Here is a 21,447-nt window from a genome sequence, read left to right as displayed (position 1 = left end):
AAATTGTTTTAAAGCGTCAATTATCTTTGTGATCATTAAACCAAGATTGTCATCGGCATTAGAGTCGACTACATTAAATTCGACATTGGATGGACTAGCAGCGCAAACAGGTTCTTCGGCGTTATCATTTCCAACAATATTACAACTACATGATGATTCGCGAAGAGACGTTGTTATGTCAATTCTATTGCGTTCCCAAAATCTTTGAAGTTTACGAACTTTTTTGCGACGTTCTGCGTTTGACATTCTTCTTTTAGAAAAAAAACTAACCAAAGCATGCCATGTAATAATGTTACATGTAATAATGTTAGTTTTCATACTAATCGGTCTGGTTGGAGTAAGTAATCGTTTGATTTAACATAGCATCTCTGACTGAATTGATTCCACTTTGATTTCATTCGATAGTGGGATGGTATAAGGTTGTTTGTGCAAAAGAAAAGCTTGCGACTCGCTTTGTAGCAACATTTATCGGCGAAAGTACGTGACGCCCATACATATGGCTTGGCGGTTTGAAAAAGCGGCGGGCGACGGTCGGGTTTGAGTAAGTAATCGTTGGATTTAGCATAGCATCTCTGACTGAATTGATTCCACTTTGATTTCATTCGATAGTGGGATGGTATAAGGTTGTTTGTGCAAAAGAAAAGCTTGCGACTCGCTTTGTAGCAACATTTATCGGCGAAAGTACGTGACGCCCATACATATGGCTTGGCGGTTTGAAAAAGCGGCGGGCGACGGTCGGGTTTGAGTAAGTAATCGTTGGATTTAGCATAGCATCTCTGACTGAATTGATTCCACTTTGATTTCATTCGATAGTGGGATGGTATAAGGTTGTTTGTGCAAAAGAAAAGCTTGCGACTCGCTTTGTAGCAACATTTATCGGCGAAAGTACGTGACGCCCATACATATGGCTTGGCGGTTTGAAAAAGCGGCGGGCGACGGTCGGGTTTGAGTAAGTAATCGTTGGATTTAGCATAGCATCTCTGACTGAATTGATTCGACTTTGATTTCATTCGATAGTGGGATGGTATAAGGTGGTTTGTGCAAAAGAAAAGCTTGCGACTCGCTTTGTAGCAACATTTATCGGCGAAAGTATGCACCAGAGCACCCCTAAACCGTGTTTACAGTGGGGGGTGTAGGGTTGATGTGTATTCGGCTCGTACAGCGGCAGCTCAATGTGTTTTTAGACATGTTTAATATTTTTGGAAAGCTTGATTTTTGAGCTTTTGTATGGTTGTAAATTGAAACTTGGGCCATAACGATAAAAAAAGTTATTAAGGAAAAATCGATATTTTTTCATGTTTCAAAAATATAAATTCATTTTTCTGTACAAGCCCCAGCGAATTTTTCAAAAGTTTTGATATCGTTTGAAAGGGTTTAGCGCGTAGAATGTTATGCTTTAAAATTTAGCGAAGCGAATCTTGTTTTCGCGACTTATGTCATAATACGCATATGATATTAATAACCAAATATGAATATATTTTTTTTTAATGATTTTGGTATCGTTGGAAAGATCAGCCTATGATCTGTATCGTGTGAAAAAATCATGGCGCTACCTAGTAAGGTGGCCGAGTAACGCGCGTTCAAACTTTTGTTAACTGGCGATTTTTTTTTTGTCAACTAACATCCCTCTGGTAACTTGTGCGGCTGTGCGGCTTATATCATTTACTCACTGTTGTTGGTTTGCTACTCAAAATGCTTTCCTTACTCATTGATACCTGAAAGACTATGCAGCAACAATTTTTTTTACTTACAAATTTTACCTGCACAAAAAATATTTTACACCAATGTTTAAATCTATCGGGACCGAAGTTCAATGAAAAATGGACTTTGTTTAGTTTAGTAAGCAAAGCGAAACTGCCTTATCACAATTACAGTGTACATTGCGACTCTAGCGACAAAACTCAAATTATTTACACCACAGTTATTGTTCGGTACCACAGTTATTGTTCGGTAATTAAACAATTTGGCTTTCTTAAAATATGTAATTATATGATTATGTTACTAATTGATATTGCTTGAAGAATTCAATATTTTCTAGTTCAAAGGTAGGCTGCAAAAAGAGGAAGTATTTCTGGGAAAATTTTCGTATAATTATACAGACGCTTTGCTCATCAAACAAAAGACGGATTCCTGCTTGGAGTTAAATTAAATTTGTGTGTGATGTGTGACATATGACAATACGTTTTGACATTACAAATGGTGTCATATGCCAAGCAAGTCTGGCTTCAGCATGTGTGTGCCACAAAAGTGTTTTTAAAATTTTTATTGATGTTACCAGTTTACGCACAAGCTCTCATCAACGACATGTATGATTCAAAAATGTTGCAAATTTAACAAAAACTATTAAATCAGTGAATTATATTACACGCAATACAAAATTGCAATTGCAAAATATCTGTAGAAAATATATTGGAAACATAGGTTCGGGGAACCATGTTCATTTATTTTCTGAACCCCCCAAACAAAATAACAGTGGGCCGACAGAGGCAGAAAGGCGCGAAAAATATGAGTTAATTTATTTGCAAATTTTGTTGTTTCAAATTTGTTTTGTTTTAGTTACGCACTCGCTTTTTTACAATAGTTGACTAGTCTGCTTGTAATAATTTCATTTTGTGTCTGGCTTGGCTTATTTAATTAAATTACTCCAAAACTGTTACATTTTTTATTTAAATTGTAATAAAGGTAGCCTATGCCTGTTTTGTGCACACTCCAGTTACATTTTGTACAGGTACTGCAATCAAAACATATTTGATGGGTTAAAACTAAAATGGTTTTGACCAGAAGAAGTGGTGACAAGCTAAAAGCTAGTCCCAAAGCTAATCAGAGCATTCAAGATGATGATTTTCCATCTATAAAAATCAAAGTATGTTTAATTTTCAAATTAAAGCATGTACATAAAAATAAAAACATCTTTAAAAGAGCTGTCTGAAAGATTGATTTAAAAGTTTTACTCAGCTACTAAAGCATGTACATGTATTTTTTTCTTGCATTGATACACTATTGACCAACATAAACTCTACATGATTTTATTTCAGACAAGAAGCTCTGGACGACATTCATTTGATCAAAGTTTGAGAAATAGAAGTAGGCATGGGAGTAGGGATGATCATTCCAAACATAAATCTTTAAGGTAAATTCTGCTAGTTGTTATATGCATAACTTTTATTTAAATTGATCATGAACAAAAAATGGATCACAAGTTAATATATTTACAGGTTGTCTCATCTATCGCCAAGAAGTATAACCAACGAAGAACGTGCCAATCATCAAATGTAAGAGACCTTAGTCAAATTGAGCGGACATTTTTTGTTTATTTAAAGTTTTGGTTGTTTTTGGTACTTGCTGCTTAGGTCTCTTCGCTCCATTGGATTAGATGATGAAGGCAGCTCATGTGAAGAAGAAGATGTTATGGATGCACTAGAAATTACTCCAGGAAGGGGTAGGTCACAGAAGCTGCTATAAGTTTTCTTCGACATAATTTTATGAACAGTAGTGACTGGCACAAAAATGATGAAACTAATGCAATCTGGTAGTTTTTGCAACCACCACCTACATATATCATAAATAGGTGTTCTTGACAGATGAAGCACCTTACTTTTTCATAGGTGGATACTCCAAAAATGCAATGCCAAGAAGGAGTAGCAGAAACAGAAAAAACATTTATGACACCTTGAACATTAGTAGAATGGAGACTGCTGCCATGGAACATGATATTTTAGAGTAGGTTTTAGTGTGCATTAAGTACTGTGTTTGTTAAAAATTAAAGAATCTGGTATTTAACATTGCCATTTCTGAATGCAGCAGCAGTTATTCTGAAAGCAAACGCTATTCCAAACAACACAGACACAGCTTAAATCCAGAGTTAAGAGATCTTCTAATTGCCCAGGGAAAAGACCCAGACGATGCAGAGGTCATATAAATTCCTACTAACAGTAGCAACACAACATATAATAACAAACATTTACAGCTCAAACTGTTACAATCGTCTTAATTGTAGTTGAAAATAATGTGTTGTGTGTTGCAGGACAATAATTGTTTTAGTTATTGGAAATTTACATGTTAATTTATTTTGTGTTTTTGTTTTCAGGGTTTGTCACAGCCTGACATTTATAGCACCATCAAAGCTCGTCATCGAATGAGGCGACCTAGGAGATATTTTGATGACTTTGAAATGTCTCACACAAGAAAAGAAAGCAGTGGCGATGCAGAAACCAATCAAGAGGATGGGGATGAAGAGGATGATGGTGAAGAAGAGGAGGGTGAAAGTGATGATGAAGAAGAACAAGAAAATGGTGACGAAGAAGAAAATGGAGATAATGGTGATATAAAAAAGTTGGACTAAAAGTGTCGATTATTTGTTTAGAAAGTGTTGGTTATTTGTTTACAAAAAGTTGGTTAAATTGTTTTATCGCAAGCCAATAAGTAACTGTTGTGCATAAGGTGATGATGATGAACATGAAGAAATGGATAGAAGATATTCACTGCGAACGAAACGTGCTCAGCCACTGAGACTTATTTATGGTAATTTCATTTTGAAATAACATTGTCTTTTGGATATCTATCTGATTATAAATTATTTGGTTTTCCTTTTTGACAAAATGTGATTTTGAAGTGCAACATTACTTGTTATAGAGCTGCAACGTCCACCAAGACCACAGCCACGGGGAATATTTGACCACCTTCCACGATCTCCAGCACGAAGAAAAACACGCATGAGAGGAAGGGACCACACTGCAAGTCCCTATCAGAGGCGGCGGAGAAGAACCAATTCACAGGTAGGCATAGGCGTAGAGTTTTGCACATCAACGGGGGTGCGGCGAAAAAAAAAATGCTAACGTCAGAAGGTCGTTTGCACGCCATAATATACAAGTTAAAGCGTCGTCTATGTAAGCACGTTCATCACCAACGTAATTTCGTTTGTTGCGTAATTGTTGTTCGCGAATACGAGACAAACGAAACAGCGTGTTAAGCACTTTGCGTGCTATCAGAAGGAAATGCGCCTTTATTTTTTGCTGCGGTTTAAACCGGCGAAAACCGAAAGGACACGATGCGATTGCGTTGTAAATTTAGAAAAGGTCGGGGGTGCGCGGCACCCCTGCACCCCCGTACTCTAAGCCAGTGCAGGTGCGGATTGATAAGTTGAAATGCATTCATGTGTTTAAACCAATTCTACTTTTAAAGGGTGCATCCAGCAGTGATTCTACATCGTCTTCAGATGACGAAAATAAATTTGAAAGAAGAAAAAAGAGGAGTATGTTGAAGGCTAGAAACAGGTTTGTCTGGTGATTTTAATTCGAACCTTTTGTGGAAATGTGAAGAAATGTATGCAGATGTATGCCTATGAACTTGTCACAAACCGATCTTGCCAAGCATGGATTCTCCAAAGAAAGAAGAAATATTGGATCTTCTTTGGCTGATGTTGATCCAATGCAAGTTGACAAATCGGTAAGTAGTTTTTGCAAAAAATTTTTTGTGTTTTATTTAAACTGAAGATAATAATCTGTTGTTGTTGCTTGAGAATATGAGAGTTTTTTTGAAGGAAAAACTGTAATTTTCAACAACATAGTTGTGTAATGTGTTGTTTATTTCAGACAATGTTTTCTTCTGTTGGTGGTCATCAGAAGCATATTCGTGCCTTGAAGGAAATGGTTGTTTTTCCTCTTCTCTATCCTGAAGTATTCGAAAGGTTCCATATCACTCCACCAAGGTAGTTGTTACTACATCCTACTCTTTGTAGAGGACCAGTTTATTGTTTAATATATTGGACTAATTATATTGTAAAACTCTGCATGAACAAGTGCCTAGGTTTATCATTTAGGATGGTGTGTTTTTTAGAAACGTTCAATCGCAAACCAAAAATGTATTTCCATTGTAGAGGTTGTTTGTTTTATGGACCACCCGGCACTGGAAAGACCTTAATGGCGAGGGCACTTGCTAATGAATGCTCAATTGAAGGCAAAAAGGTGGCATTTTTCATGAGGAAAGGTGCTGACTGCTTGAGCAAATGGGTTGGAGAATCCGAAAGGCAACTCAGGCTGTTGTTTGATCAGGTTATTGTTTGCAAGATCTTTCAAACTAAAGTGCGATGATTTACAACAAATCTTATCAGTTATTTTTTTAATTCCAGGCTTACCAGATGAGGCCAGCCATAATATTTTTTGATGAGATCGATGGTTTGGCACCTGTACGCTCATCCAGACAAGATCAAATTCACTCATCAATAGTATCCACGTTACTAGCTCTCATGGATGGCTTGGACAGTAGGGGGGAAATTATAGTCATCGGTAAGCTATTGTCAATAGTGCTTCTTCTTAACCTTCTTTAGTGTTGGAGCAAATGCAAAAAGTGTGAAGGTATTTTTGTGAAACAAGAGAGGTATATTACCTTGCATCATATTTAATCAATGCAAGTCAGAAAAGGACACTTTGTGTTGGAATAGCAATTTTTGGCTGTTTTGTTGGTAAAAGCATTAGTGATTTTCAAAGTACTACTAGTTAACTAGTGGGAATAAAAGTCAATGCAAATCATACCGAAGCAGACTCTACTGTGTTTGAAACTTCTGCTTTGTCATAATTAGCACATTTTCAAAGTAATTGGATGAGATATGGCTGAGATTCATTGCATCACTTGGGAATCACTGAAGCCAAATTGATGTTGTTATGTTTGCCACTCTTTTAGGGGCAACAAATCGCATTGACTCGATCGACCCAGCTCTGCGACGACCAGGAAGATTCGACAGGGAATTTTTGTTTCCTCTTCCAGACGAAACTGTAACATATTTCCTACTCATCTGAAATTTGTTTTCTACCATCACAATCTTGTTACAGGCAAGGCTTGAAATTTTGAAAATACACACGAGCAAGTGGAATCCACCATTGTCTGATGCGTTACTGAGACAATTGTCAGAAAGAACTGTTGGATATTGTGGTGCTGACATAAAGGTCTTATGATGGTTATATAATAATAAATTGATGTTTTGACAAATCATCAGTATTTTTTTACATATTACTTTACAGTCTGCATGTACTGAAGCCGCTGTTGCTGCTTTGCGAAGAAGATACCCCCAAATTTATTCCTCAAATGAAAAATTAAAACTGGATATTTCCAGTATTGAAATTACTGCTTGTGATTTCTACAGATCTATGCAGGTGACGCTGTCTCATAGAGTATGGTTAAAATAAATGAGTGATGAGTACAAATCATTGTGTTCGATTTTAGAAAATTGTTCCTACTGCACGTCGCTCCGCCAACAATCCATCACATGCCTTAAATCCAGCTGTACATCCACTGCTTATTAATTCTTTACTTGCTGTTATTGAACAACTTGTCAAGGTGTTTCCAATCGCCCAAAGCAAGTTCATGTTTTTATATGTTTACACCAGAATTCAAAATTTATCAATTTTCTTCATAAAAAAACTTGTCAAATTTGTTTTTCTCTTTTCCACAGAAACTTTTCTATTTACAAATTAACATTGTTTACAGAAAAGTCCAAATTGCTCAGAAGTCGTAGGTTGGAATCTGAGTCTTCTAATGCTGACCTGGCAGTAAATGACGACTCTGATAGTGACTTTGATAGCCAACCTGATCAAAGCTGGTCACCAGTGCCAACAAATGGACTTTCTTTACCTACCTCCATTGTACAGCAAGCAATCCCATTGTTTTCCTCATATAGGTAATGGTTTGTGTTACTGAATGGCAGAACCATGTTCAATAACTGTTCAACAGTAAAGTTATGCTTGTGTTTTTGTTACTGAAAGCCAATGTCATATTAATATGGTGAAGGTGATACAATAAAAAATATTTGTTATGTTAAAATCAGAAAGTAACTAAAACTGAAATTGAAATAAAATTTGGTGTAGTTTGAAAGAGATTTTTTTCATCATATGTCGGCCAAATGTTTTGACAATTATGTAGGACAAAAAGACAAGTAAGCTTTATATTGCTTTGTATGACGTTATCATGATTTGTGGCACAATTTTTCATGGCCTGATAGCCTATGCGTATAAGAAAATTTTGACAAAAAAACTGATGAAACATCAGCTGACATAACATTTGCATTTGTACTCCATAGAAACTTGACAGTATGTCGACCAAGGCTGCTAATTTGTGGTGCACCAGGTAATGGTCAGTCAACGCATTTGGCACCAGCCTTATTACATGACTTGGAAGGGTTCTCTTTCCATTTGCTTGATATTCCATCCATGTATGGTCTTTCTTCCCACACACCTGAAGAGGCCTGTGCTCAGGTATGGCTTGTTCACCTGCCTTTAAATTTTTTTTTACTTTGTATTTTTTGCAGGTTTTTCGGGAAGCTCGCCGCACGTCTCCGAGTATAATCTACATTCCAAACTGTGTCTTATGGTGGGAGGGTGTCAATGAAAATGTTCATCTCACGTTTCAGTATCTTTTGCAATCGTTGCCTGCCTCATGTCCTGTTGTAATAATTGGTATAAAGTTTGTTTTTATGAAATATGTATAAGCTTTTCTGCTGTAATGACTAGTTTTTCATGTGCAACTTACAATCAAAACAAGTTGGGTATATAAATTAGGTTATTATTTAGAGCATGCTGGTGATTGTTGAAAATTGTATTTGCATGGATAAAGTGTTTATCCAAATAAACAATAATAATCCCGCCTTAAATTGTTTTTTCAGCCACATGTGATTGTTTACCTCACCAAGTTCCTCCCACGTTGTCATCTTTTTTCTGTGAGAGCAATCAGGAGAAATTTGTTGTAAAAGTGCCTACAGCCGATGAAAGAACTTTTTTCTTCGCCCCTGTTTTTCTGCAGTATGCAGTTAAACCTCCAACGATCAAACAGCCAACAGGTCTCACATCGCATGAACAATTCAGTTTCTATCATTTGAAAATCCTTCTCATAAATTAAAATACTAAAAAAAAATTGTGGGTGCAGTAGGCACAATATTTTCTCCGTGTGCAAATAATCAAAATGCTTTTTTTTACAGAAACGTTGGAAATACTTGAAAAAGCTGAAGCTCCAGCAGTGACGCAACTCTCAGAGCAAGAGCTGAAGAAGATTGAAGAATCAGAAGAAGCAACGCTGAGAAGTCTTCGTCTTTTCTTGCGAGATATCTTGACCCGTTTAGCCAGGGACCGCAGGTTTAAGGTATTAAAAGCAAACTGAATTAAATCCTCCGGTGGTAGTTCTCTAACCTTGCCACAACAATGTACATTTATTATTGTTCAAAGGCTTTTCTGAAACCTGTTGACACTGAGGACGTGCCGGATTATACAGAGGTCATATCTCAACCCATGGATCTTTCGACCATGGTCAATAAAATCGACCAACACAAATATGTCAATGTCAAGTCATTTTTGGTGGATATTGATTTAATATGTAGCAATGCTCTGGAGTACAATCCAGACCATTGTGCTGAAGGTACTGATTCACACCTGTTTGTTTTGTTGCTAGCTGTCGGTGATTAGCTGCCCGTTGAGGAAGCTAACTGTTTGCATCATTTGCTCATATGACAATTTTGACGAAAAATGCCTGCATGTATTATATGATATAATAATAATAATTATCGTGGATTTTATTCGAATAATGTTTCACGTACTTTGCAGCAAAGCTACTTCAGAATATTTTTTTATTTAAACAATACATTTTAGACAAAGCTATTCGTCATCGGGCATGTTTGCTGAAGGACATGTCACATGCCATGGTTGAAGAAGACCTTGACCCCAATTTTGAGCGTCTATGCAATGACGTACAGGAGGCAAGACGTAAAAGAATGGCTGACCCATTAAAATATGCTCCGTCATTTTACAAAGTGCTACCGCGAAGACCAAAAAGACCCCATGAGTCAAATTCAAGTAACAATGACATTGGCTTTTTGTGAAATTATGGTGTTACAAATGGTTTAAAACATTTTCTAAGGTGATGCCAAAGAAGTATCAAGTGGCAGAAAAATAAGTGATTCTGATACCCCAAGGAAAACAATGAAAACCAGACCAAGAAGAAAAAGGTCTGCTTGGGCTTCTGGGGTTTTGTCGACAAGGAAAAGAAGAAGGGCAACAGTAAGACATATGGTTATTTAAATTAATTTTTTGGACGATATTGGTAATCAATTTTTCAATTTTTTTTGTTGCATCTTAGGCCCAGGATGCCAGTGATCATGATGAACAGGACGATAACTCTGAAAATCAGGAAATCACTGAAAACGGAATTATCAGTGGAAGTGAACATAATGACAAAGAAGAGGACAATGAAAAAGTGACAAATGATGAAAAAGTGTCTAGTGATGTTGAGAAAAAACCCATCATGGATGAGGACATTATTGCAAAGATCAATGGAGATGACAGCGTGAACGAAGTTAATAATGATACAACAATTGAGATTGGCTGTGATGCTGACCATGAGCCCAAAAGCACTGATGTGTTAAGCAAGGACGATTTTCCTGAGAGTGATGTGGAGGCTAAGAAAGATGGGCATAGCCAAACTGACGATGATGAAAATGGTAGTGTTAACACAGAAGAAAAGTCTCACACTGAAGGTATTGTCTTTATGCAGAAACAAACGCAAGCCTCACAACTTGTATTTTTAATACAGATCTTGAAGAAAGTAAAAATGTGGAGATACTTACGCCAAGAAGGATGATGTTACGCTCCAAATCGCAAAGTTGCAGTGAGGCTGAAAGCTCGTCGGTCCCTTACCAGCCTCCTCCAGTTATCGCTGATCACCATAAACTTAAGCATCTTTTACTCCAGACTGTATCAGTATGTGAAGATATGATAATTCTTTGTTGTGTACATGTGCTTGACAAAAGTCCCTTATTTTCAGGTCACTGCCTCAAGTTGCGTGGAGGATCTTGAAAAACTTTACTCCATGTTAATGGGATGTATTTACAAGCATCGCAGGGAATACGACAAAACAACCCTAATTCAGGTGAAAGAATGTCTATTAGTTTATGGTCGAATCAAATTTTATAATGCAGAATTGCACACAATAGTTCTATTTTAAAGAGTGCTTTTAGGTGGGTGGGCATCTGAATTTATCAATTTGAAAGTGACACTTAATGCTTGTTTTTTTTAGGATTTTGAAAAAGTTGTTCAGCAGGCTGGTAATGAGTTGCAACGATCCGATTCAGGGTTCCACTTGTAGGTTAACAGTGCCATGAATACGTATCTGGTCATGATCCATTTTATTTATAAAAGCATCGGTGACGTTAATACGTTTTATTTCTGCCATAAGTCGATATTCCATAAGTTTCCTTTGACATGTGCCAAAGTATTTTATGTTAATTAAAACATAACATGGCCATTCTTTGCAATACATGCAACACCATGTAAATTACTATGTTACAATACTTAAATGGTCCTTTTTGACTAACGATCATTTTTTTCAGTTAATGTGCAGCTTTCAATGCTTACTGGTACATTGCTTGTGTAAAAGCAACCTTTGTGTTTTATATGTGTATATTCTTTGGATGTGCAATTAAGTCATTAGTTTTCAAGTTTTGTTAATGCGCATTTATTCAGGAAACCTTTAGTTACATTACAACAAATGTTGATGAAATCTTATTTGCAAATTTGGTTCTGAGAATTGGTGTAGTATGTGTTTTCTTGGCAATTTGTGTTGTTGCCAGTTTCCTGCATGTTCTTGTTTTGGTGAAAGTTACGTTTAAACAGGATACGTTTTATTTTCTTATGTGATGTTCAGAATGAAAAAATACTGAACCCCTGTCTTCTTTGTTTGAAGTAAAATAATTTGGGTAAAGGTCAGAACAATTTCAAATTGTCAAGTTTTCAGAAAGGACTTTTTTTCAGAAAATATCACGTAATTGTTTTTAATTTGTCAAACACAAATATTCAATTTGTCAAAACACCACTGCATTTTATTACAAATAAATATTCACTGCCGCATATATGCATAGAACACATCACACTTAAGCTTTAATGTTTGCACCTCCTTTGGTGCAGAACTACACAGTGCTTGTTTTTCTGTGCTGACAGATATACAAAAAGTACACAACTATAATGAAAATAAAAGTTTATGCAACTCTGGAGTAATTTTCACATTTCTTAGTCGCCATTCCAATCCATCAAAATCAGCAGCTTCTATTTTTTGTCTCTGAGAACTTTCTGTTTCATCCGCATCTTCAGTTCTGCATAGTATTGGGTGCAAAATTTTGTTAATCTGACCAAAAAATGAAGCCAATACTCAAGCAACAAAAATAACCAGATGCTTTTTGTCACTTTTCACAATTTTACAGTTTGGTAACATCTTATTTTAAAGAACTGATGTTATACAAGACACCAACACAAATGCTACGAGTACTCACACAAAATGTGCATAAAATAATCTTTCAGTCAGTGCACAGACAGAGCAGAACAGCTTGCAGTTAAGACGTGAAATGAATTGCGGTCCATCCATGTTACTGATACAGACCAACTCTTTCAGAAATCCAAGTTGCTCATTATTTATGCAGCCGGCATGTACATCCAAAATTGCTTTTTCTGACTCCTACAAATTTAGATCGAAAAAACACAATTGGTGAAAGTGCCATTGCAACCATTATCAAATCAATGGGGTGAAACTAGTCACCCCCATTCATTATGCAACAACTTTTTAATTTTTTTACATGCTTGCAATAATACATGTAAGAAAACTTAGGGAACAATTTTACTTTCATGTCCAGCGTAAATTTAGAATCCGGTGAAACATCCTTGTTCTTTCTGCGAGTCAGCTGTCTGTCAAATGCTTGTGTGTAAAACTTAACTCTTCTCTTGCACACAGAACAGTATTGTGCTAGGTATTGTGAAGGTGAAACCCCTAAACAAGGAATGTTAAAATCTATGAGGCAAAGGATAGAGTTAACCTTGTTTACCTTCAAGTTCCCGCAGATCCATTGGTAACCAAAATCTGCAAATTTGCTTGGACAGTGCCATCCTTCCAAACAACCACGGTTGACTTTTCATTTTCTGTGTTTTAAACAACACAAGTTAAAGCAAGAAGCAACACTTTTACATACAAGACTTATTGTATGCGTTCTTTTTTTGCTGGCTAAAAACATTAAAAGCTTAACAGAATGCTGTGCATGCCAAAATACAAAGTAAAACATGCCCCCTCAAAAGCACAACATTTACAAATGAATACTCAAACTTTTATAAGATTACTACTACTTGCCTCTTCTCTTAATTTCATTGCTGCCATTTTAAATATTAAGATGTACAAAAACCCTAATACAACTACCCGACTAACCTAGTCACCAACCAAACTATAATAAAAACATGCTTCAACACTTTCAACAATGCTTAAACAAAGCTGCCACATTTCCACTCACAAATGTCACTTATAATAATAAATCTTTGTTGAAAAGCTAGTCAATTGTCAGTGGCAGCCATTGTAATGTTGGATGCTAGAAAAATATTTGAACTATCCGTGTTTTAACATGGCCATTATTCTTACAAGAGTTATCCTGAATTAACTGGACAAAAGCACAGCTCTGGAAGTCACAAAAATCCAAATGAATCAAAGGTGAAAGGTATGGCAAATAAAAACTATATCAAGGTACTTGACTTTGAAGTTGTCCACACATGAAAAAGGCTTTTGTTGGAAACTGTCACAAGTTTCATTGAACATTAGAAATGTGATTACAAGAATTTCTTACGTCATCAAATGTTTTCATAGTTTCCATGACAGAGGTTAGCTCCTGCATATCCCTTTTTCTGCTGGCGATATTTTTTCTTGCCATTTCTACAAGGTCTGGTGCCTAAAGTAAGATGTTACTTTTATAGAGTAAGAAGCCACACGGAGTTGCAAAATTATGCATATCAATATTTGGTGGGTTTGAAACAAAAAGTAATCTTTGTCAAAAATAATATATTTCCCAAATTATTAACAAAATTGCTCACAAATAGATACGAAAAAGAAACCAAATGTATAATACTTTTTTTTTAGCTCAAATGTCATTCTTCCTAAATTATTTTGTGCAATTTTTAAACCTAAAATCAAATAACCCAAAACCCAAAAATTACGTTTGGATCATATGTAAACAAAGGCTCTGGAGGTGTTTTGTTGGTTTCCTTCACAAGTGTTTTCTTCTTCTTTCCTTTCTTCTTCTTTTTTCCTTTTATGCCAGTTTTGCTTTTCTTCTTTTTTGGTGCTTTAACAGAAGCACATGAAACACTTGCGGCAACATAAAAATCTTCAAGGTCTGGTGAAGCTAAAAGCTGTCTTAGATCTTCGTCTGTTGGTTCTTCATACAATGGTTTAATAGGTGCTGGAAGTTCTTCTTTATTAAAAATTGGACTTTCCTATTGCAAAGAATACACAAAAATAACATAACGTTATTACTAATTATTTTTTGCCTCAACATGACACAAATATACAAACCAAAAAAACAGTTGGGATTTTATTGATTGGCAAAAATCACGCAGGCGCAACTTTTGCAACTGAGCAAAGATCAATGTCTTGATTCAGTTTTATTCACGGATTTTATCAGATAAGTGTCAATCCTATTTGGACAACAGAATAGGATTCTGTGGGTTGTTGATATTGCTAAGTGGTCACCTTTATTTACACAGGACATGTAAAGTGCATATGTATAAAAAAATATTCATCATAAGCTGACACTAAGGTGAGCCAACCTCACTTTTAAAATGCCTTTGTTTTGTTCCGAAGCTTAATCCTGCAACATGTGCACAACAAAATGTCCACTGTGACTAAATCAACACCATTTCAGAAATTGTCGAGAGGACATTGCCAACTCAAGTGACTTGAGCAGCATCAAAGGAGCGTTGCCAGGTTTTTACAAGTGCCTTTAACCATTAAGTGCTGTTGATTAGGGCCAACCCAGACTTTCAATAATGACACTTTTACTTCTGACTCACTAAATGTGCCTACCTTGCTTAGAATGGTTGGAACAGATGGAGACTGAAAGTAGTTTTTAGTTACGTCGGTCTTGCTTTCGGTGACCTGATCATCTTTTTTGAATGAAACAACTACATCGATTGTGGAAATGACTTCTTCAATTTCCTCTGCTGCTGCTATGAAGTTCTAGAAATGGTAAGTTTTTTGTAAAATTCAATTAAAATCACTTTACATTTATTTTTTTTACATTTATTCCAATTATTTATTTTACACTTTTACTAAATCATTAAATTTAACTATTACTTCCTTAATTGAGAAATTGTGTCACTTAAAAAATATTCCTAATTTTAAATACCACATATCTTACATCTTCTTGATTTGTTGTGTTTTCTGCCTCAGTTTCAGGAATAAACTCAATATCAGCAGAAGGCATTTTTGTTTCTTCATTTGAATCATTTACCATAGAGTTATCTTTTTCTTCAGATAATTGAAATGAAACATGTTGAGGAATCCATTCTTTTGGTTTGCTGTCACTTGGTGTTCTCAGTATAGATACAGGTTCGCTAAAGAATATATTTTTCCAATTTTTAAGGTTTTGAATATGTGCTTCTGTGTGTGCTAAAAAGTCTAAAGGCTGTTTTGCTGACATACAAAAAAACAATTGGAATAACAAAATAAATATTTATAAATTTAGGAATTTAATATTAAAGCCAATACTGAAATTAAATATATAAATGTTTTTTGTTGAAATGAAAGGATTTGCATTATCTGCCCATCAAAATTACACTCAACTCTGCATGCAAATATTATAAAAAAATAAAGCAGATGTTTTAATAACAAGCGAATTAAGTAATTTCACAAATTAACAAAACAACTATGTAAAAAGTAATGATTAAGTATTGCAGTTTTTTTGTACTATTTTTATCTACACTAAAAATCAAAATTGTTTTTTTTTAAACACACCCTAAAAAAAGTATGTTGTTTAGGTGAAACCAATTGTAACTACAGCTGGTTAAGTTATTTAAAATTTAATAAAAATACTTTTCACTGTCCACTTCCACTTCTTTATCAACTTGGTCTTCAACACCTGTTTCCAACTGGGTAACAATTTCATCTTCCAATTCTTGTACTTCAATGTTTTCTAAAATATTGGTTTGACCTTCTTTAGGCAACTTAATCTATACAACCATTCAATTTTTTTGTTAACCCAGGCCCAAACTTATAAAGGCCTAATTGATATTATTGCCTGAAAAATATACCACTGAAAGTTCACCGGACAAGGGTGGCAGTGCTTAACATATGTTGATTACCAATCTCATTTTCTTTCTCAACATCCACGTCCTCCTTAAACAAAAGTGAATACTGGATTACCCAATACACAACTATATCACAGTCAATTTATTGTTGTTTTCATCAAACCTCTTCTTCAGGAATAAACAAGTCTTCTTGTGCTTCCACAATATCAACAGTTTGGATGTTTGGTTCTGGAATTCTTTCAATGGGAATGGGAGAAGGCGTTTTTATCTGCACTCTGATTTCCTGAAAATCATCCTCTGCATCTACACTAGGGGACATGGGCTGATCCTGGAAAGCTGTTGCTTCCCCATAGTAAACTTGTCCGGTCAACATGTCTGTGTGCTGGGCATTGAGGTAAGATACATTATACTACGCATTGAAACACAGTTAAAAAATAAAGTTCTGACCTTGCCAGTGTAGATACTTATGTCTTCTTCGTTTTCTAAACATGTTTACTTTGTCAATACAAGTGACTCAAGGTGTGTCATAAGTAGGTGTTTACCTTTTATATTATCTTCCTCACAAGGAGAAGCCGAACGTGATGACAATGGTGTTGGTGTCTAAACATTCAAAAAAACTAATAGGAATAAACTTCAATGGTGTCAAATATAGTCAGCTACATTAATTCCACCCTGCGTAAAACTTTTGAACTCTTCAACAATCTCAACATTTTGACTATATGTAAGATGGTGAAGACAACACACAGAGTCTCCTCAAACAAAGACTCAAGTAGAGCCCTATTTGCACAGCTTTCAAAAACTACAAGAGAACAGAAGATGATGGATGTCCAAGTCAGGGGAGTGAAGTGAGACTTTAAAGGAATATGTTTGCTCAGTCAACATCACAGTAAACAATACCATTGAAAAAGACATGCTTTATCCTATATTGCAATTAATCGTTTTGGCAGGACACACAGAAAAAAAAGTCTACTTACTGGTGCTTGGGGCAGATCCTCATCTTGGGTATCAAGCAAGTGTTCACAGCTAGTTGCCTCATTGTAGGTTGCTTCAGCATGCAATCTTACATCAGTGTTGTATTGCTCATCATCTGTGAGGAAAAACTGTGTGCTTCTTCGTGCATGTTAAAAATGTTTTTCTAATTGTAAATTTTTACCGTAAATTAGAGACTCTTGGTCGGTGTGATCTTCAAAGTCAGTAGTGGAGATATGCAGGTTTTCCATTTCCTTAGCAGCAACATCCTCTGGTCCATGAAGATCAATCTCAGAGACCACAATATTGTCCTGCAACAACAGAATTCATTGCAAGGTAGACACCACAGCTATTCCTCAATTTTTATTGACATAAACAATTTGCAATTCAGGGAACAAAGCATTTTTTAAGTCTTTAAAAATAACATGCAATGTAAAAAGTCTTTTAATGAAAAGCACCAACTTCCGTATCTTCTGTCCAAGCATCCTTTGTTTCTGGCTTCTCCTGTGAGGAATTTGACCTAATTGATCTTGTTTCAGGACTAGGGCTGGGATGAAAGATAGTATTTGGTTATGTGGTTTCGATAAACTTTGCAAACTTTTCAGTAAATAAAGAAAATGTGCATCACCTTCTTCTTTCCTTTTGATACACAGTACAGGACTTCACTATGTTTGTAAACCTTGGAGTTGGCAATTTTGATCTTCCTGTTCTCTCCAAAAATTCTCGACGCTACAAAGTATGTTTTTAAAATGCACCTTACATAAATTATTGTAATACACAAGCAAAGCTGAGTGATAGAAGAAAACCCACTTAAAGCAACACAGTCACCAAATGACATGTTTAATTCTCTTTGAAATTTTTTATTGCAAGGAGTAGTTTATTTGACAGGTCTTTTTGAAACATATTTAGGTTTCAATTTTTGTAACTTTGTACCTGATGAATTGCTGATTTTGGTCGCTGATGCCTGATGTATCGATCATAATGGTAATACTGATAATGATTGGGACCTGATACTGCATGCAAACCAGTGGAGGAAACAGTCAACCACCCACTATTAGAAACTGGTCGACATTCGACAGGACAATATTCACAGCCAGCTCTGGTTGACCTAAAGTTTTTGTAAATTTATTGTATAAATAAACACATTTCTGTTCAGCTCTGCTACTGGTTGATCACCTCCTGGTGTCATCTGCCTTCTGATTGACCTCAAGAATTTTAGGTGAGAGAGTTCTTCTTCTTATTACTTTTTCCCGTCTTCTGGATATTGGAGCACTTTGAACTCTTACTTTTGCACCTTAATGCATGACAAAGTTTGGTACATTATTATTAGCTTTGGACCACTGTACCTTCATTTTCAGATGATTGAATAGCTCCATGAAAAGGAAGAGAATTTCTTCTTGGAGGAGAATTATTGAGTCTCAGTGAAACAGCACTTTTTGGTCGAATTCTTGCAACACAACATAAAACATGTGTTTCACATCCTCACTCTACAACTACCAGTACCTATATTTTTTATATATTAGACAAGAAAACTTTGATTTCCATGTTTGTCAAACTATTGTCTAACAATGGGTGCTACTGTAACAAGTGTTATTTGATTGTTCCATTTGTTTATCTTTATTTCACTGACATAAAAATCACCTTTTTTGTGTGTTAACTTTTGTACTCTCCTTTCCATTCTTAATGGGCAGCCATGAATAACTTATCAATGACCTGTCTTCTTGATCTCCTTTCGAGTGGCCTAAAAATAACTTTTCATTTTCTTCATAGAAAACTGTGTCATTGTTAACAAAAGTACCACTGTAAAACATACCCTGGAATACTAACATATATTTATCAGTGAAAATACCTTCATTGAGACCTTGTAACTCCTGGTAATCAGCATCAACCAGGTGGTCTTTATTGAATACAAAATTTATGTATTCTTGATCTAAGCCACGCAGCAGTTCTTTTTGAAGGTGTATGCGCTGTGTTATCATTCGTTTCATTGTTGCATCTAACACACGTTCCCTTTGCCTTTCCAACTTTTTGCTTGGCAAAAGTTGATTGTTTCCAGTGGAACATCTTTATAACATTTGTTTAATTGGGTTTTGTGCATAAGAATTCATGCTTACTTTTTTTGGTTGGTTGAATGTTCATCAAATCCAAGCTCCAAAAAAGGGTGTTTGTGTTTGTCATGACTTTCAACTGCATTGCTGTCTCGAAAGCCATATGCGGCCCACGGACCAGAACTTGCAAACATTTATCACTATTTTATAGCAATAAAATGCCAAAAATATTCACCTCCTAAAATGAAAATATGAAAAAGGGATAGAAATGTTTCGAAAATGTGCAAACAGTGCATAGTCCAACTTGAGCAGGCAAACCTGGACATACTTTAAGTTTAAGTTTTTCGTAAAACTTACGACACGACACGTAGGTTAGGTATTAGTTATAACATAGGTATTAATTATTAGGGCTAAGGGTTGAGGCTTGTGTCTGAGTATTTGTGAACAAACAGTCAAATTTTATAAAACACAACAGTTTGGGATGTTGAATTTCGAAACGGAATAGTCTAATGGTAAACTGGTCAGAGAGAAACAACAATTCACACGGTGACCTGCTCCCAAACAAACAATTCGTTGGCGTGGTTTGTTGCTATTGTGAACCTATTGGTCGTGGTTCAATGCACATGCAGCACTACTACCACCCAGCGGTGAATGCGTAAAGGAAACCAGTATCAACAATTAGAATACTTGAAAAGGTTATCCCTTATCCGCCTAATGCGCAGACTTTTTATTTTAACTGATTTGCTTTTGAGGGATATGATCCACGATTAACTACACGAGGTAGGTGATAACAACCCGGATTAGCAAGATTTATCATAAATAACAAGATTTGCAATGGTATGGGCACGGAAATAACCTCGGAGAGTCCAATATTTAGCTATTTACTTTAAAAAATCAATAGTCACAAAATGTCTCTGTATTTGTCAAATATTTGTTAAAATTCTTTTCTTAAATTTAAAATCAAATTTAAAAAAATTATTTTTACACACATATTGGTGCAGATTTTGCTTGACAACTGCGTATTTGTCAAAGTCAATGACAAATGCGTAAAAGGCCACGTGTCGCCCATTCCTTAAAGGGCGCAAATTTTGAGGAACGGTCAAAAGGACACGTATGCCCCCACTGGTGTAACGCTAACCCGGATCTGTCAAAGCGGGCAAATACGTCATTCCGCCGAGCGGTGTTTGAATAGCAGCGCTATTTTTCTCTCCCGGAATTGAATTTTCCAACAGCGATTTCAACTTCACGCGCACCCACCCCATACTGCGCTGTGACTTATTGATACGCGTTGCGATTATTTGAGTCTTGTCGAGTGGTTGCCGACGCGTTAGTTGTCGATTGGAGTCGAGTAAATCGTACAGATCAACGTGGTTGGTGCCAATTTAGTATTTTTTTTAGCTGTGTTCATCTCGAAAACTGCGCTTATGTTGATTTGTTTATAAAAAAAGCCTTGCAGTTAACGAACGTATGTGCAAAACGAAAATAAAACTAATTTCTATAAAAGATAAAGGCAGCGGACTGTTTCTCAGACAGTTCAGTAGATGTTAATTTCGCGTGGCATAACAGTGTATTCCGCCAAAAATAGGCGACATTTGTTTTTACGCTGGTTATTCAGTGAAAATACACGGGGTTGCTGACAACTCAGGCTATTTAGGACATTTTAGTATTGGTTCGTTAATGTTTTAAAAAAACGGGTGTACGAGTGAAGTTGAAATGGCTGCGGGAAAGTCGACATTTCTGTGCTGTTTGTTGGCGACAGTGCTTCCTCACTGCGGAGCCGACATTCTGTTTCCAAAAGACACGTCAGTTGATTTTGTGTTTCCGCCCAAAGTTCGTCGATCTTCGTCTGGTTTGCCGGACGGCCACCTCAGACCACTCGGTAAGTAAAACAAACCACAATAACGCAGAATTAGGCCTACAAACACCACAGTGGCACAGAAAAGAAACCATTTTCACATTTACTAACTAGCGACAAACGTAAACATAGAATGAATTTATAGTCACTACCAATTATAAAAAGTGGCAACAAAACAAACAAAGCAACACCAACAAATGATCACAATACAAAAAAGATAGTTTTGTGCGTGATTAGCCATCAATAAGGTGTAGCAGTGTTCGTGAGCACAGAATAAAATGTGGTGATGGTTGTTGTTTTGATTTAACGATGACGTATCGCGTTCAAACACATTCATTGCCAAATTAAAATGTATTTCACAAAGGATGGCAAAGAAAACCAGAAGGGAAAATAGAAGAGATCAACATCAAACCAGGACCGAAAACTTTCTGGGAAACGAACGTGAAGCAGAAAAAGCCACTCGTAATCAGGTAAACCATAGAGTGAC

General features: G+C 36.0%; 3 protein-coding genes across 5 annotated transcripts in view; 2 read left to right on the top strand and 1 right to left on the bottom strand.

Moving 5' to 3' along the window:
* Positions 1-1,951: 1,951 nt before the first annotated feature.
* Positions 1,952-11,889, top strand: LOC145903266 (ATPase family AAA domain-containing protein 2-like). 2 transcript variants are annotated; one of them, XM_082991332.1, is made up of 30 exons: positions 1,952-2,863; positions 3,036-3,130; positions 3,216-3,272; positions 3,351-3,439; positions 3,606-3,720; positions 3,805-3,910; positions 4,088-4,319; positions 4,441-4,521; positions 4,633-4,775; positions 5,182-5,273; positions 5,331-5,445; positions 5,592-5,707; positions 5,876-6,050; positions 6,128-6,284; positions 6,679-6,770; positions 6,828-6,941; positions 7,017-7,148; positions 7,219-7,351; positions 7,483-7,672; positions 8,072-8,246; positions 8,300-8,447; positions 8,654-8,827; positions 8,966-9,126; positions 9,210-9,399; positions 9,630-9,833; positions 9,898-10,037; positions 10,117-10,513; positions 10,570-10,736; positions 10,801-10,905; positions 11,053-11,889. In XM_082991332.1, the coding sequence occupies exons 1-30, from the start codon at positions 2,768-2,770 to the stop codon at positions 11,119-11,121; spliced, it is 4,260 nt and encodes a 1,419-aa protein (XP_082847458.1). In that variant the 5' UTR covers positions 1,952-2,767; the 3' UTR covers positions 11,122-11,889. The 2 variants fall into 2 exon arrangements, with proteins under 2 accessions (XP_082847458.1, XP_082847457.1); XM_082991331.1 differs by having other exon boundaries at positions 3,802-3,910.
* Positions 11,890-11,982: 93 nt separating this feature from the next.
* LOC145903270 (uncharacterized) lies at positions 11,983-19,337 on the bottom strand. 2 transcript variants are annotated; one of them, XM_082991337.1, is made up of 23 exons: positions 19,172-19,337; positions 18,907-19,121; positions 18,699-18,798; positions 18,404-18,504; positions 18,234-18,351; positions 17,991-18,165; positions 17,686-17,786; positions 17,520-17,604; positions 17,242-17,368; positions 17,063-17,175; positions 16,631-16,688; positions 16,536-16,570; positions 16,252-16,470; positions 16,143-16,176; positions 15,874-15,973; positions 15,200-15,395; positions 14,866-15,018; positions 13,998-14,276; positions 13,631-13,732; positions 12,848-12,941; positions 12,647-12,792; positions 12,302-12,483; positions 11,983-12,124 (listed from the first exon to the last, which is right to left on the bottom strand). In XM_082991337.1, the coding sequence occupies exons 1-23, from the start codon at positions 19,297-19,299 to the stop codon at positions 11,992-11,994; spliced, it is 2,994 nt and encodes a 997-aa protein (XP_082847463.1). In that variant the 5' UTR covers positions 19,300-19,337; the 3' UTR covers positions 11,983-11,991. The 2 variants fall into 2 exon arrangements, with proteins under 2 accessions (XP_082847463.1, XP_082847464.1); XM_082991338.1 differs by having other exon boundaries at positions 16,143-16,173.
* Positions 19,338-20,755: 1,418 nt separating this feature from the next.
* LOC145902457 (lysine-specific demethylase 8-like) overlaps positions 20,756-21,447 on the top strand; it is a 15,313-nt gene continuing 14,621 nt past the window's right edge. The window contains exons 1-2 of the mRNA XM_082990430.1: positions 20,756-20,984; positions 21,325-21,430. Of these exons, the coding sequence (XP_082846556.1) occupies positions 20,819-20,984; positions 21,325-21,430 (272 nt within the window). The 5' untranslated portion in view covers positions 20,756-20,818. The remainder of the gene's footprint in view (positions 20,985-21,324; positions 21,431-21,447) is intronic.

The sequence above is a fragment of the Ascidia mentula genome, chromosome 5, assembly GCF_947561715.1.
Source record: "Ascidia mentula chromosome 5, kaAscMent1.1, whole genome shotgun sequence".
Taxonomy (NCBI): Eukaryota; Metazoa; Chordata; class Ascidiacea; order Phlebobranchia; family Ascidiidae; genus Ascidia; species Ascidia mentula.
This window is presented reverse-complemented; position numbering and strand designations above follow the sequence as displayed.

What these genes read in the sequence shown, in the direction of transcription:
- LOC145903266 (XM_082991331.1), top strand. Translation starts at nt 2,768, where the DNA reads ATGGTTTTGACCAGAAGAAGTGGTGACAAGCTAAAAGCTAGTCCCAAA. An exon ending in GGGGGAAATTATAGTCATCG is followed by an intron (nt 6,285 to 6,678) that starts GTAAGCTATTGT and finishes CCACTCTTTTAG; the next exon opens with GGGCAACAAATCGCATTGAC. An exon ending in GGAAAAGAAGAAGGGCAACA is followed by an intron (nt 10,038 to 10,116) that starts GTAAGACATATG and finishes GTTGCATCTTAG; the next exon opens with GCCCAGGATGCCAGTGATCA.
- LOC145903270 (XM_082991337.1), bottom strand. Translation starts at nt 19,299, where the DNA reads ATGTTTGCAAGTTCTGGTCCGTGGGCCGCATATGGCTTTCGAGACAGC. An exon ending in TGTTTATTCCTGAAGAAGAG is followed by an intron (nt 16,177 to 16,251) that starts GTTTGATGAAAA and finishes CTTTTGTTTAAG; the next exon opens with GAGGACGTGGATGTTGAGAA. An exon ending in TTCCAACCATTCTAAGCAAG is followed by an intron (nt 14,277 to 14,865) that starts GTAGGCACATTT and finishes TCTTTGCAATAG; the next exon opens with GAAAGTCCAATTTTTAATAA.